Source organism: Neophocaena asiaeorientalis, unplaced genomic scaffold (genome assembly GCF_003031525.2).
Source record: "Neophocaena asiaeorientalis asiaeorientalis breed wild unplaced genomic scaffold, Neophocaena_asiaeorientalis_V1.1 scaffold606, whole genome shotgun sequence".
Classification (NCBI taxonomy): Eukaryota; Metazoa; Chordata; class Mammalia; order Artiodactyla; family Phocoenidae; genus Neophocaena; species Neophocaena asiaeorientalis.
This window is the reverse complement of record NW_020173687.1, coordinates 67901-80925: the sequence shown is the minus strand read 5'-3', so window position 1 is coordinate 80925 and position 13025 is coordinate 67901. Positions and strand designations below refer to the sequence as shown.

Below are 13025 nucleotides of genomic sequence, written 5' to 3'. Positions count from 1 at the left end.
CGTTCAGGTTGTATATCAGCCTGCTCTTGTTCCCTTTTTGCAGCCAAACCTTTCCCAAAGGCCTCTCCCCCAAGGCCCAGCCCCTGCACTTCGTCCTCTTCTACAGGCTTCGACTACGCCCACGACGCGGAGGCCGCACACATGGCCGCCACGGCCATCCTGAACCTCTCCACGCGCTGCTGGGAGATGCCCGAGAACCTCAGCACGAAGCCGCAGGACCTGCCCGGCAAGGTTGGTGTGTCCCCCTGCCAGGAGCCCCTGCTGAGGCAGAGAAGGGGGCTGGGATTTGCAGTCAGGGGCACGTGCTGCCTGCACGAAGGGGGCCCAGCAAACCCAGGGTCTACTAGGTGATTACCACTCTTTCCTCTTCTCCCTCCTGACCGTTGACCCTGCTGGGCAGAGACATCGGATGGGTCCCCTCCGAACTCCGTGCGCTGTGCCTGAGGGGGCCCAAGTGGCCGTGCACACGGGTGTTCCCATACCTCGCCGAGTCTGAGGGCCCTGCGCGTGTTTTTGGGCCCACGCGAGCTGCCGTGTCAAGGGTCTGGTTTTCCGGCGCTGGAAGCCTCAAGGCGGTGGGCAGAGCGTGGCCCACGTCAGCCTCAGGACGCTCTTCCCGCGTAGGCTCTTCTCTTCTTGCTCTCTTTGGAGGGAGACGTTGTCTGGGCTTCCGGTGAGCTGAGTAAGGGACCAGAGGCGCGCGTGGGAAGGGGGCGGGGCCTGACACAGGCGTTGCCTCTGCGATGCAGGCCACGGACATCGCGGTGGACGAGAACGGAACCCTGGATTTGAGCATGCGCAGACACCGCAGGCGGGAGAACGCTTTCCCCGGCGGCGGCGGCGGCGGCGGCCCCGGCGTGACCTCACCTGACGCCTCCCAGGGCCAGAGCATCACGGCCCCCAGCAGCTCCGTGACCTCGCCCCAGTCCAGCCACGCCTCCCGCCAGGACGAGTGGGACCGGCCCCTGGACTACACCAAGCCCAGCCGCCAGCGAGAGGAGGAACCTGAGGAGGTGGGTCCTGGGGTCCTGAGCTGGCAGAAGGTCGAGCAGGCGCTGGTGGTCAGTCTGCCTTACCCGAGGGCGGGTGTGAACGCACTTGCGCTCCAGGCAGAGCCTCCGTGCGTCCTGCCCCTTTCCACCCAGGGTCCTGCACCCTTTGGGCAGCTAAGCCCACCTTCTTGGAGGGATTTTCACCATTGGGCCAGTCTGTGGCCTTGTCCCCTCTGAGAGAGAGGTGGCCTTCTCACCTCTGCAGAATCAGCGTTCAGCACCAATGCGGTTCTCCGAGAGCACGGGGAGGAGAAGGGCTTTTGTTCAGACCCCATGGGGGATGATTCGGGAGTGGCTCCGAGTTCCTCGTTTCTGTGGGCCTCCCACCGACCTGCTGTGTCCAGATCAGGGACACCCTGAGCTCTGGCAGCAGCCTCTTCTCACTGTCACCAGGACACTTCAGGCGCCTGGCTCCCTGGACGGAGGCAGGAGAAAACTCCTGGACTCAGGAGACCCTTGGGTGGCCAGTGGCCAGAGTCCCAGGACAGTACTGCCTGGTGAAGGGCCGCGCACCAGGCCGCTGTGTTGGAGTTGTAGTCTGGGGGCAGTGGGACATTCGCTTCCCAGTTACTCCACCCAGCTGAGATAGGGGCTGATGCAGGGCTTCTCCCCAAGGAGAAGAGCCTACCGAACAGCAGAGCCCTGCTCTGAGGGCTCAGACCAGGTGGCCTCTGCACAGTGTGGAGGCCTGTGGGTGCCCCCCCAGCCCTGCCCTCCTTGCCAGCCCCCACGCCCAGGAGGGCGAGGGGGGCAGGTCCCTGTGCAGGAGTACGGGGTGGTGAGGGCCCCTCTGAGAGCCCAGCCCCTCCGCAGTCCCACCCTCAGGGCCAGCTAGGGCCCCTCTCTCTGCAGGCTTCGCACGCAGCCCCACTTTACAGAGGGGCCGACTGAGCCTCAGGCCTAGGTCTTCTGCCTCGGTCACGTGGCTGCAACTCAATGTCTGGTCTCAGAAGAGGGACACCTCTTCAGGGGGAGCCCCCAGGGGCGGGAGGCTGGCTGAGGGCTCCTCCCTGGCTGGTGGGCCCCGCCTTCCTGTTCCTGTTCCGGGCCACCAGCGTGGTGTCCCCACGTCTGCTGTCACCCTGTTCGGTTCTGCCCCTCGGCCCCTCCTTCGGCTCCTTCCCTTTCCCTGCCCCTTTCTTTGACCCCCAGCTCAGGCTGGCCTCTCTGGCCACGCTGCCCCCCGCCCCCTCCACGTGCCCTCTGAGCACCCTCACCCCCTCCCAGGACGGTCATGTCCTCTGTAGATGACCCTGGTCTCAGAGGTCCTGTGGTCCCTGGCCACAGAGGCCTGCTGCTCTGCCCCATGGTCGACAGTCCACTCTCCAGCGGGAAGCCTCAGCTGACCCCCAGGCCCTTCCTCTCCTCCCCTGTGCCCTGGGCACAGGTGCCCACGTCCTATTGGGTGACCCCCCAGAAACACCTCCTGCATCGGGCCTTCCCAGTCCCTCTACCAGGGCCCTGGATTCCCTGCTCAGACTCTCCTTCTAGCTCTGTCTGAGGCTCCTTGACCATCCTGGGTAGGGCTACTGCCCCACTCTTTAGCCTTGCCTCACCCAACTCTGGCAGCAGCCCCGCCTCAGGTCCCCCTGACGCCTCAACACCCCTGGCCCCCGTGTCTAGGGGCCTCTGGGACGCTCCCTGCTCCGGAGCAGCCTCTACCCCTATGCTTCTGGGAGGCCCCCGTTTCTCCTGCAGACTGGGCTTGAGTTGAGGGGCTTCGTCCACCCAGCTGCGCCTTGTTCAGTAATAGTAACGGTGGCGACAGCGACCTCAGCACGACATGGTGCCGAGGGCCCTTCCTCCTTCCATCCCCAGACGTCCTGGGAGGGGCAGCTATTCTTTCCAGTTGAAAAGTGTGGCGCCCGGGAGGTTGGCCGGCGTGCCTGGGACACACGGCAAGTCCCAGTCCTGAGGTCTGAGTCGTGATCCACCCCGGGGGTAGTGGTCTGCTGCAGACGGACCTGCAGGGCACTGCCCTCCCTGACTCTCGTGGACTCCTCCCCTGCGCCCGGATGCAGGGACTGTCCTCGTTCACCCCTGCATCCACAGCACCCTGCCCTCGGGTGGCGATTCAGCCCTGGCGGGCCCCGCTTTGAGGCCAAAGTGCTCGTTCGGTGCCTGCTGCGGCCAGGTCGTCGTGCTGGCCGGGCTTCGGTAGGGCCAGATGGTCCCGAGGTCGCTGTGATTATCTTGTATCATACTCTGTGCGTCTCATCCTCGAAGCGTTTCAGCAAGCACTTCCTCAGTGCCACTGCCTACTGAGTGCGTCCCCAGCCCCAAAGGCGCCGCCCTCGGCGTGCACTCTGGCGTGTAGGTTGCAGCCCAGGGCGGGTGGTTGGAGGCGACCCACCTGCCTGAGTCCGCGGAGGGCGTCAGAAGCCGTGGTGCCGGGCAGCGCCCGGGTCTCCTCGTTCCCGGGCAGCTCAGGAGCAGTGGCTGAGGTGAGGTAGCACCCCAGCCCCTCGGGGCGCCGTTTCCTGTGTCTTCCTCCTGCTTCCAGAAGACAGGAGACTCCGGAAGCTGCCTCTGAAGGGCCCCTCTCCCTCAGCCCCCGGGCCGGGCGCCCGGCCCCCCGCCAGCCGGTTGAAACCTCTCCCCGCTGGTCTTTTGCAGTCAGAGCCAGCAGCCCATTCTTTTGCTTCTTCTGAAGCAGATGACCAGGAAGCGTCGGAGGAGAATTTTGAGGAGAGGAAGTACCCCGGGGAGGTCACCCTGGCCAACTTTAAGCTGAAGTTTCTCTCCAAGGACATAAAGAAGGAGCTGCTCACGTAAGTCCCCCCCTTGGGCGGCGGGACCCCTCAGGGCACCGCCACGGCCCTGAGAGGAGCTCGCCTCGGCGGGAGCGCCCCGTGCTGACCGTCCCGCTGGCCTGGCTGCCTTGGTGGGCAGAGGCTGGGCCTCCGCTACTAGGCCCCTCCTGGGCCAGGCAGCGGGGGAAGGCGTCCTCTCACCTCTGCACCACGCGGGCCTCTAACCCACTCCTTCAGGCTGATAAAGAGTGAGGGCAAAAGCCCCCGTCTGGCCCACAGAGCAGACAAGGGCCGAGGGGAGGGACCGCCCCCGAGCGCCCGCTGCGCTCCTGGCCCTCGCGCCCAGGCCTGAGGTGCGCTCCGCCTTGGGCTCCGTGACCTCAGCTCCGGCAGCCGAGTCAGTTTAGCCAGGTGCCACTGGAGAGGGGGCGGCTACTGGTAGACGTGCGCTACCCCACGGCCTTCTGGCCGGCCCCCACTAAGAACCACCTTCCCTGGGGGCGTGAGAGGCCTGGCCCCTGCCCCTCAGGTGATCCAGCCCCCACCGACGCTTAGAGTCCGTTCCTGGGGCTCCTCTTCCTGCCCCGAACCCCGCCAGCTTCCAGCTTCCTCCTGCCCTGTAGCTGGCTCGCCCCAGGGTGGCTCTGGTCTTGTCCTCGGGGAAGGCCCTGCCGCGTCAGGAAGGGGCTCCCTGCACACGCATCCCCAGCACGCACACGTGTGCACGCACAGCACGTCTGCTTCGGAGGCACCCCAACTTTAAGCTGAGCTTCACGTGGGTTCCCTTTGCTTCTTGAGTTAAGTTGTGTGGGAGAAGCTTATAGTCGGAGAGGCGAGGGCCCGGCCCCGAGGGCTGGTGGGGACGAGGCGCTCCTTGGCTTTCGGGTGGGCCAGAGGCAGGTGGCAGCCGCCCTCTCCGAGCGGGCTCAGCCTGGGGGGCGGGCCTGGTGGGGGTGCCTCGCTCTCTGTTCTGACGCTCTGTTTCCTTTGTCCAGCTGTCCCACCCCCGGCTGTGACGGCAGCGGCCACATCACTGGGAACTATGCTTCCCACCGCAGGTTCGTCCCCCCACTCGGGTCCGGCCCGGCCTGGGTGCTGCGCGGTGGGTCTTCCTCCTCTGCGCCTCTGCTCCCCCTCTTGGCTCACCCCGGTATCCCATCTCTTCTCTTTCAGCCTCTCTGGTTGCCCTCTTGCTGACAAGAGCCTCAGAAACCTCATGGCTGCCCACTCTGCTGACCTCAAGTATGTCTGCCCTCCCGGCCTCCCGTCTCTTGGGTGGCTTCCTTGCTCTGCTCACCCCTTCCGTGAGGCTCTGGCCAAAGGCAGCCTTCTGCGGGGCTCTGGCACAGGCCGGCCCCGGCCCGAGGCCCGGGGCCGTGGGGCCGAGAGGCAGGGCCACGGAGGGGCTCGTTCTGCTTGGCTGGGCTGTCGCCGCTGCTGCCTTTATCTCCCTGCTCTGAGTGCCGCTGTCTGCCTGCCCCCTTGGGCCCGGGGCTGCTACAGGCTCCCGCGCTCCCCTCTGAGGGCCGACGGCTGGGAGGGCGAAGCAGGGGCAGGGCCTGGCTGCGGCTCGTGGTGGCCCGGCCCGTTCTCTCCCTCTCCTGAGGAGCCCTGCCGGGCTGTCTGGGCCTGCTTTCCTCCTGTCGTGGAGATTCGGGAGGAGTCCCGAATTGGCCTTGGCTTGTAAGTCTCTCTGTGACTCGGGGCTACAGGCCGTGCGGCTCTTGCTAAGTGAGCTGGATGCTGGTGACGGCAGCGGAAACTCTGTGCGCTTCCCTCCTCGTGCAGCCCCTTCCAGCTGCTTCCGTCTTAGCCCCTCGTGCCCTCGCCCCCACGCCTCTCCTCCGTGCTCACCCCTTCTTTGGCTGTGCCCTGTCTCTGCTCCCCCTGCCCCTGACGTCTGGGCAGGGCCGCCATGTGGCACCAGCCGCTCTCCTTGATGGTCTTGTTCAAGCAAGGAGCAAGGACCCAGAGGTTTCCGGCTCTCAGCGTCCTCGCGGGGCTGGACCCGGGGCTGTGATTGCCTTTGGTTTCATGCCTTGAGCTGGGCTAAGCCCTAAGCCACAAGGTGCTGGCTCTGGGTTTCCAGGCCGAGCCGAGGTTGTGGAAGGAGGGCCCCCTCTTGGCCCCTCAGGTCGCCCCCTCTTCAGGGGGTTCCTACCGCCCTGGGCCTCTCTGCTGGGGGTCTGAATCCAGGCCGGGCTTCCCCGGCCCATCCCCGTCTGAGGCCGGAGAGGAACTGGGGCTCTGGTGCCTCTAAGGTGAGGAACCACGGTTGCCGCAGGCTTCTGGCGACCTGAGCTGACTCGGAAACGGGGCAGGAAGCTCCAGCTCTCTCAGAGGGTCCGGTCCTGCCGGCCTCATTTCTGTGGCTCCGGGGAGCCTGTCTGCTCCTAGCAGCCGGGAGAAGTGTGGCGTTGCCTCTTTGACCCGTGGGGCCTTCTGTTCCCGCAGGCAAGGCTGGGCAGGGGTCATGGCCAGAAGCGTCTTTCTGGGAACTATCGGCTTTGACACCTGCGTGTTCTGAGGCTCAGCTCATCATGGCAGCTTCACACATGTGCTCACTCACCCCGCGTCCAGCCCCAGAAAGGCAGTGAGGCCCTCAGTCCTGTAGGTTCGACGCACTCTTCCCCACCGTCCTCTTCCCGCTTTCCTTCCTCTCTTCTTTTACCATCTTTCTCGTGATCCTTTCTCCTATTATCTTTTCCAATTCGACTTGCTTTTCTAACGGATCAGTTTTCATGGTTTTCCAGTTTGAAGGCCTGCCTCAGTGGTGGTGGAATTATCGAAGTGACCACATACCCTCAGTAGCCCTTTTCCTGCAGAGCCGTTAGTCAGGGCTCCTGGAAGGAGCACGCAGACTCGGTCTGGGGCCACAAATGTGTCCAACGGGGAGGGTCAGTGCCCTTCTGAGACCGAGAGCCTGTGAAGAACTGTAACCCTGGAAGTTTAGCAACGGGAAGTTCTCCTCGTGAGGAAACAAATCACTCCCTAACGCCCTCCCGCGCTTCTCTCCCCCAGGGGTCCTTCCGTGGAGCGCGCTCCTTGCTTCTCGCAGGCCACAGTGTGGGTGTGGCCTGGCTCCCCCATGCTCCTCTCTCCTTCCCCCGCTCGGTGGGGGTTTGGCACCCTGATCAGCCTCGTGGCAGTGCCAGCTGAAGGTGACCTGTCCACGGGGGGCAAAGGCACCTGTGCCTTGCAAATGAGTCTTTTTTGGTGGCCCCCCATCAACACCTGGTTTGTGGTGACAGTTGCAGACGATGTGTTTTCTGTGTTTTAATCAAATCCCAAGGGCGTTTGTTCTTCCCATCCACGTGCCCAGTGTGGTCAGGAGCTGGAGACTCGGCTGCCTTGGGCTGCGCGGCCCACTCCATGTGTGGGCGTTCAGAGTGCAGCCACACAGCCTGCAAGGGCGTCATGGGGGAGCTCTGCACGGGGTGGGGGACAGCCCCCCGCCACCCCGCCCCGGCTGCAGGACAGGGCTGGGGGTGGGGTGACGTCTGCTGTGCACCAAGCGGCATGGATTCTTTGTCTTGCCCAGACAACGCACTCAGAACAGAAGGTGGGACGGTTCCTGGAGCTGGCCCTGGGGTTACCCAGGGCCATAAGATTGGCCGACGCTACTGGCGCCCAGAGCACACACCTGCTTTTCCAGCCGTGTGACGTCATCCTCTCTCGGACAGGACTCTTGGGGAAAAGCCGTTACATCAGGCCAGCAAGGAGGGTGGGGCCGCCCCGCCTTCCTGGAGGGCCCCAACGTGCGTGTTCTCGCCGAGTCGCTTCCCCCAGACCTGAGACCCACTCACAGGTACCACCAGAGGCTGCAACTCGCAGGGGTGTCACCCGCAGACCAGAGCTGTGCTTATGGCCGCAGAGGCCTGGGACTGCTGTGGACCCGCCGTCCTGGCCACTGCCTGCAGCGCCCAGCTTGTGTGTTCCGAAGCTGCGAAGGACCAGGAGGGAGAAGAGTGTCCTTCCAGAGGGTGTCACAAGGCCCGGGCCTCAGTGCAGAGAGCCGTGCGAGGGACACCCTGGTACCCTCAGTGCGGCCCAGAGGGCCTTTCTGAGCAGCTGGCGCCCTGGGACCGCGGGCCACGCAGAGACGCAGAGTGTCAGAGCAGGAGGTCCCAGCGGCTGGGGGTCATTTGAAAAGGGTGATGCTTACCTGGACAGAGGTGGTGGGTGGTTTCCGTTAAAACGCAAAAACCTCTTTGCCCCAGATGTGGCGGTTGGAATGTGACCACACGTGACGGGCGGGAGGTGTCCCAACCTCGGTGGGGTCTGAGTTACCCCAAAGCCCGACAGGAGGGAGATCGACCCGTTGGCCGGCTGCCAGGCCAGGGAGGCGCTGACGTGTGGCACTTGGGGCAGGGGTGAAGAGAGGGGCCAAGAAGGAGGCTCCTGGGCATCTAGCCCCTCCGTGTTGCCACGCCAGCCTGAGATGGGCGGGCAGTGTCGCCTGCTGCCGGCTGCCGGAGCCTGGGCGCGAGGGAGCCCTCTGTTGACTGACGGCCACCCGTGTCCTGGCCCGCTGGAGCTCGGCCCTCTGTCCTTCTGGGTCCACGTTTGCGCTGAGGAATGGCCTTGCTCCACAGTTCTCTCTCCGTGTGAGGACGGAGCCAGGAATGGCAGATAAGCACCCAGTGAGTGCCAGCCTCTTCAGATGCAAGCACCAAGGTCCTGCCGGGTCCATAGGACGAAACCACGCCCTCACGAGGGACACGGCACAGGCGGTAGATCCACCCAGGAGGAGGCCTCCTGAGGACCCACCTGCAGGATCGGGTGCTTTCCCCACTGGCGCCAGCGGGAACGGATTCATGTTTCTTCAGTGGACATTCAGGGAAGAAATAAGAAAACCCAAGCCGGTGTATCAGAGGGGAAGTTTTACCTTCTATGTGATACATTCATCAAGCACTTGGGGTGCACCCAGTTGGGCTTTTGTGGTTTGTGCCTCCCCTCCCTCCCCTCGGCTGGTGCCGGCCATCCCTCGAAAGCCCGCACCCGTGTGAACTCGGCACTCACCAAGTAGGACTCACGCCCTGATGTCGCCACTTCTGGGGGTGGCACGTCTCAGGGGCTCAGTGCTGTCTGTTCGTGCTCACGACGGTGGCAGCCCTTGGTGGGAATAGGCCGTCTTCCTCCAGCAAGCTCAAGGAGGATGAACCGGTCCTAGATGTGAGGTTTGCATCCTGAGCGCTTGTTTAAAGGCCCACATGTGTTCTGGAACCTTCTAGTCCAGCCTGGTCCTCTGCAGGAGGCCGAGTCAAGAGCCCATCATCCCGCAGTGGAGACGTGCTCTCCTCTCCGCCCCCCGGGCCCCCTTGGGGAGCGTGGGTGGCCAAGCTCTGAGGCCCGGAGGTCGTGGCAGCAGGCCGGCCGGGACACACGTGGCCATCTGTGAGACCTTAGTGGGTAGACGACTTGTAGGGGGCTGAGTACAGAGGCGTCTTCTGTGGCCAAGTGACTTCCGCGGCTCTGGTCCCAGCTCCGCTCTCCTCCGCAGGTGCCCCACACCCGGCTGCGACGGCTCCGGCCACATAACGGGGAACTACGCATCGCACCGGAGGTGAGCCTGCCGTGCCCTGGGTGCCAGGCCGGAGCGGGTGGGGATGGTTTCCTCCTCAGACGAAGTTCCAGGCTCCAAGTAAGACATTAACGTTGCTGCGTCCAGAGACGGTTTCGTCCCTTTCATGGGAACTGCCAGTGTTCCCAGAGCCTGATCAGGGTGCCCTGTGACCAGAGCTGGGGGCTCACGGTGCCGCCTCCTGCATGTGGCCCCGCTGCCGGGGCCCGCCGGGGCTGCTGTCACAGAGCTTAAGGGGAGGGGTGAGGCTGGAGGGTGTGAGGCTTTGCTGTCCTTGGACCACTGTGGCATTGTTTCCTCTTTCAAAACCAGCTTGTCAGGCTGCCCTCGTGCCAAGAAAAGCGGAGCCAAGGCTACACCCGCAAAGGATGACAAGGAGGACCCTGAGCTGATGAAGTGAGTCCAGGTCCTGCCGGCCTCTTGGCTGCTGTGCAGACTTGGGGTTTTCCGGTATTTTTTATAATTTTAAAAGCTCCTTCTAGATTCTGTTTGCATTAATATAGCTGTGACGACGCCCACTTTTACAGACATGCTCGCACCGTGCACGGGGACACCTTGCAGGCGGGAGCCGTGTGCGTTGTGTAGAGGGCACCTGCATGTGCGGGCTCCTGTCTGGGCTTCTTGGGTTTGCGGCGTCTGACGGGCCGGGAGAGGCAGAGTGCCCTGCTGCCCGCGCACCTGGGCACCTGGGCATGGACCTCAGGGCCTGGCGACCCCAGGCACTCACGGGCATTGCGGTCTGCACGGCTCCTGGCCTGGTGGGAAAGGTCAGGTGCAAAGAGTCAAGGAGGAGAGGGTGGTTAGAAAGACAGCAAGTCTCTGAATCACGTGTGCGCGCTCCCACACCTCTGAAGGGAGCTGACGTGCAGTGAGGGAGCCTGGGAAGGTCACCTTGAACTGGGACCTCAACAGTCCTGTGGGGGAGGAGAGAGGACATCCTGGGCCTTAAGTGATCGGAGTGCCTGAAACCCTCTACGGACCTTCTCACTGGGGGTGCCTGACATGTCATGGACCCTGACCCAGACCCCGACTCGCCTGGTGGGGGCTGGTATTGCTGAAAACTGATCCTTCCAGGAGGGACCCCCCGAGCTCCCCACTGGCAGGTGGGGGCGAGGCTGTGCCACAGGTGCAAACAGGGTGACCCACCACCCAGCTTGCCCGGGACTTTCAGAGCTGACACCAGGTAGAGCAGGCAGTGGGTGCCCCCAGGCGGGTGAGGGCTGGAAGAGAAGGGCTCTGGCTGTCTGGTGGCTTGGCTGGGGCAGGGCACGCAGTTGCACGGGAAGCAGGTCTGCCCTGACTGTCAGGAACAGCTGGACACTCACCTCTGTGGAGGGGATCAACCTGGCCCGAGGTTCCGTTGCTCCTCCCGGGAGCTCACCCCAGCTGCTTGGCCACCCAAACATCTGCTTGGCCACAGAGGAGGGGCCTAATTGACCCGCATTATGCCCTTCAAAGGGGACAGCCCCGCCGGCTGTTTGCTGTAGTAAGGCAGTGGCTTGTTTATTTAATTTATACAGTAAAACTGTAATGAATGCTAAATCAAACATGCAAAATACGTGGTTGTTGGTATTGGGAATGCTGCCTACTAAATGAGGGGGTGGGTAAAGAATACTTCTTCTTCTGAGAACCTAGGAATTGGCCTGTGATCATACAGACGCGTTGCTGTTACGGGTTTAGCCAGGATCCTGCTGGTAGGGATGATAAACGAATTGTGCTGCATTTGCAAACGATTAGCGTCAAGATCAGCGTTTTTCAGGTTAACGGGGAAAAGTGGTTTTCCTTTCCCTGATGTGCTGTCAGCTTTGCTTTAAAAACAAACAGCAAGATTCTGCAGCCAAGTGGAGAAGGTGACTTGTAGAAACAGTTCACCATTTACAGGATGGATGGAGTCTCTAACGGCTCCACGGCAAGGAGAGGGGGCCGCCCACTCAGCGCCTCCGTTTTGTAGGATCTCCTCCCTAGCCATAGACTAACCGTATTTATAAGTGACGAGCATCTTAGACCAGGGCAGGTGGCCGCAGAAACCTCAGTCGGTGCGCCAGGCCCTGCTGCGTGGCGTGACTTGGTCGGCCGGCACTGGCGCGGCTGCGGAGGGACCCGTAGAGGAAGAGCTCCCCCTTAGGCGTCTTGTGTCTGCAGCGTTTGAGTCGGTCAGCACGTTGCAGTAAATCCCTTTGGCCACGACTGAATAACTGACCTAGACAGTCGGTGGAGGTGGTGGGTGGGATGACTCGGGAGACTGGGATTGACACATACGCGCTAATACGTGTAAAACAGATAACTAACGAGGACCTGCTCTATAGCACAGGGAGCTCCGCTTCGCTGTACAGTGGAAACTTAACACAACATTGTAAAACAGCTGTACCCCAGTAAGAAAAGAAGAAGGAAAGTCTGTGGGGGTTCCAGCGTGGCGGGTCGGGAGCTGCACATCCATTGCCCGTGGAGAGGCCTCGGCTGCCCCCGGCCGCCCTGGCACCCGACCAAAGAGATGTGCCTCTGACCGGGGGGTCCCCTGGGTGTGCCACACGTCTTAACATGAGGTCACCTGACAGCTCTGAAGATTTGGACCTGGGGTGTGGAGGGAAAGACTCGCAGAGTCACCGTTGACATATCTGAGCTACTCACCACGAGGGCAGTTGCTGGGAAACCCCAGCAGCCCCTCCTGAGAAGACAAGGGTTTTCGCAAGGAGAGCAGGAGAGAAGCGCTTGGATTCAGCTGGTGACTCTCACCTGGCCTCTTGATCTTGTAACGTCAGGTACCTCAGGTACCTCAGACGGCCGGGCCCGGTGGTCCCCCTGGGACCCCACAATTGGGAGGTGTCCAGGCTTGGCGGTGGACATAGAAGGGAACCTCCCCAAGTCCCCTGCAGGGGCCCCTGGCAGTGACTCCGCTCTGGATCGGCGGCGAAGGTGACCTTGGGCCGGCCTGGTGGACAGCCCACGTTAGGGCCCACGTGGCTGGGATGAGTGAGAACGGGGTGAGAGCTGAGACAGGGGACGTATGAGGATGGGCCCGGCCGAGGAGGGCGCCAGTGAGATGAGTCCAAGTGTGCGGGCCACGAGGCAGCACGCTGTCCTCCAGCACTGCCACCTCCCGGGGGCTTCCTGCCTCTGGCGTGTCTGTACCCCAGCGAGCTCTCTGTGAACTGGGTCCTCTGTGCTTGCTGGGTCTGTGGCCTGTAGAAAGCGGTGACAGGTGGCCAGTGCTCAGGGCAAGCTCCCAGCAAGTGGCCTCTGGGCTGATGCAGAAATGATGCCAGCCCCAAGGTCCCGCTGTGGACCTGAGGCCACCAAGAGCCAGCCCCAGGCCCCAGGGGTCACTGCTGCTGAGGGTCGGGGCAAAAAGGTGGCTGCTGACCCCCCAGCTGTGCAGGGGATGTGAGGCCAAGGCTGGGGAGGGAGCGCGAGCCCTGTGCTGGGGGGCGGTGGGCGAGCCCTATGCTGGGGAGGGCGAACCCTGTGCTAGGGAGGGAGCACGAGCCCTGTGCTGGGGAGGGAGTATGAGCCCTGTGCTGGGGGGGGAGCGTGAGCCCTGTGCTGGGGAGGCCCCAGGCCTCCTGTGCTTCCTGTGCTTCTCTTGCTCCAAGGCCTGGAGTTCGTCCAGGAGACCCTGGTGTGTCTTAGGGTCTGTAG

The 13025-nt window shown here is 63.1% G+C and overlaps 1 protein-coding gene across 1 annotated transcript in view; it reads left to right on the top strand.

Moving 5' to 3' along the window:
* The window catches only part of MYT1 (myelin transcription factor 1), a 35805-nt gene that overhangs the window by 18142 nt on the left and 4638 nt on the right, over window positions 1–13025 (top strand). Inside the window, exons 10-16 of the mRNA XM_024750336.1 lie at window positions 107–231; window positions 750–1013; window positions 3669–3823; window positions 4801–4863; window positions 4979–5047; window positions 9309–9371; window positions 9702–9785. Of these exons, the coding sequence (XP_024606104.1) occupies window positions 107–231; window positions 750–1013; window positions 3669–3823; window positions 4801–4863; window positions 4979–5047; window positions 9309–9371; window positions 9702–9785 (823 nt within the window). The remainder of the gene's footprint in view (window positions 1–106; window positions 232–749; window positions 1014–3668; window positions 3824–4800; window positions 4864–4978; window positions 5048–9308; window positions 9372–9701; window positions 9786–13025) is intronic.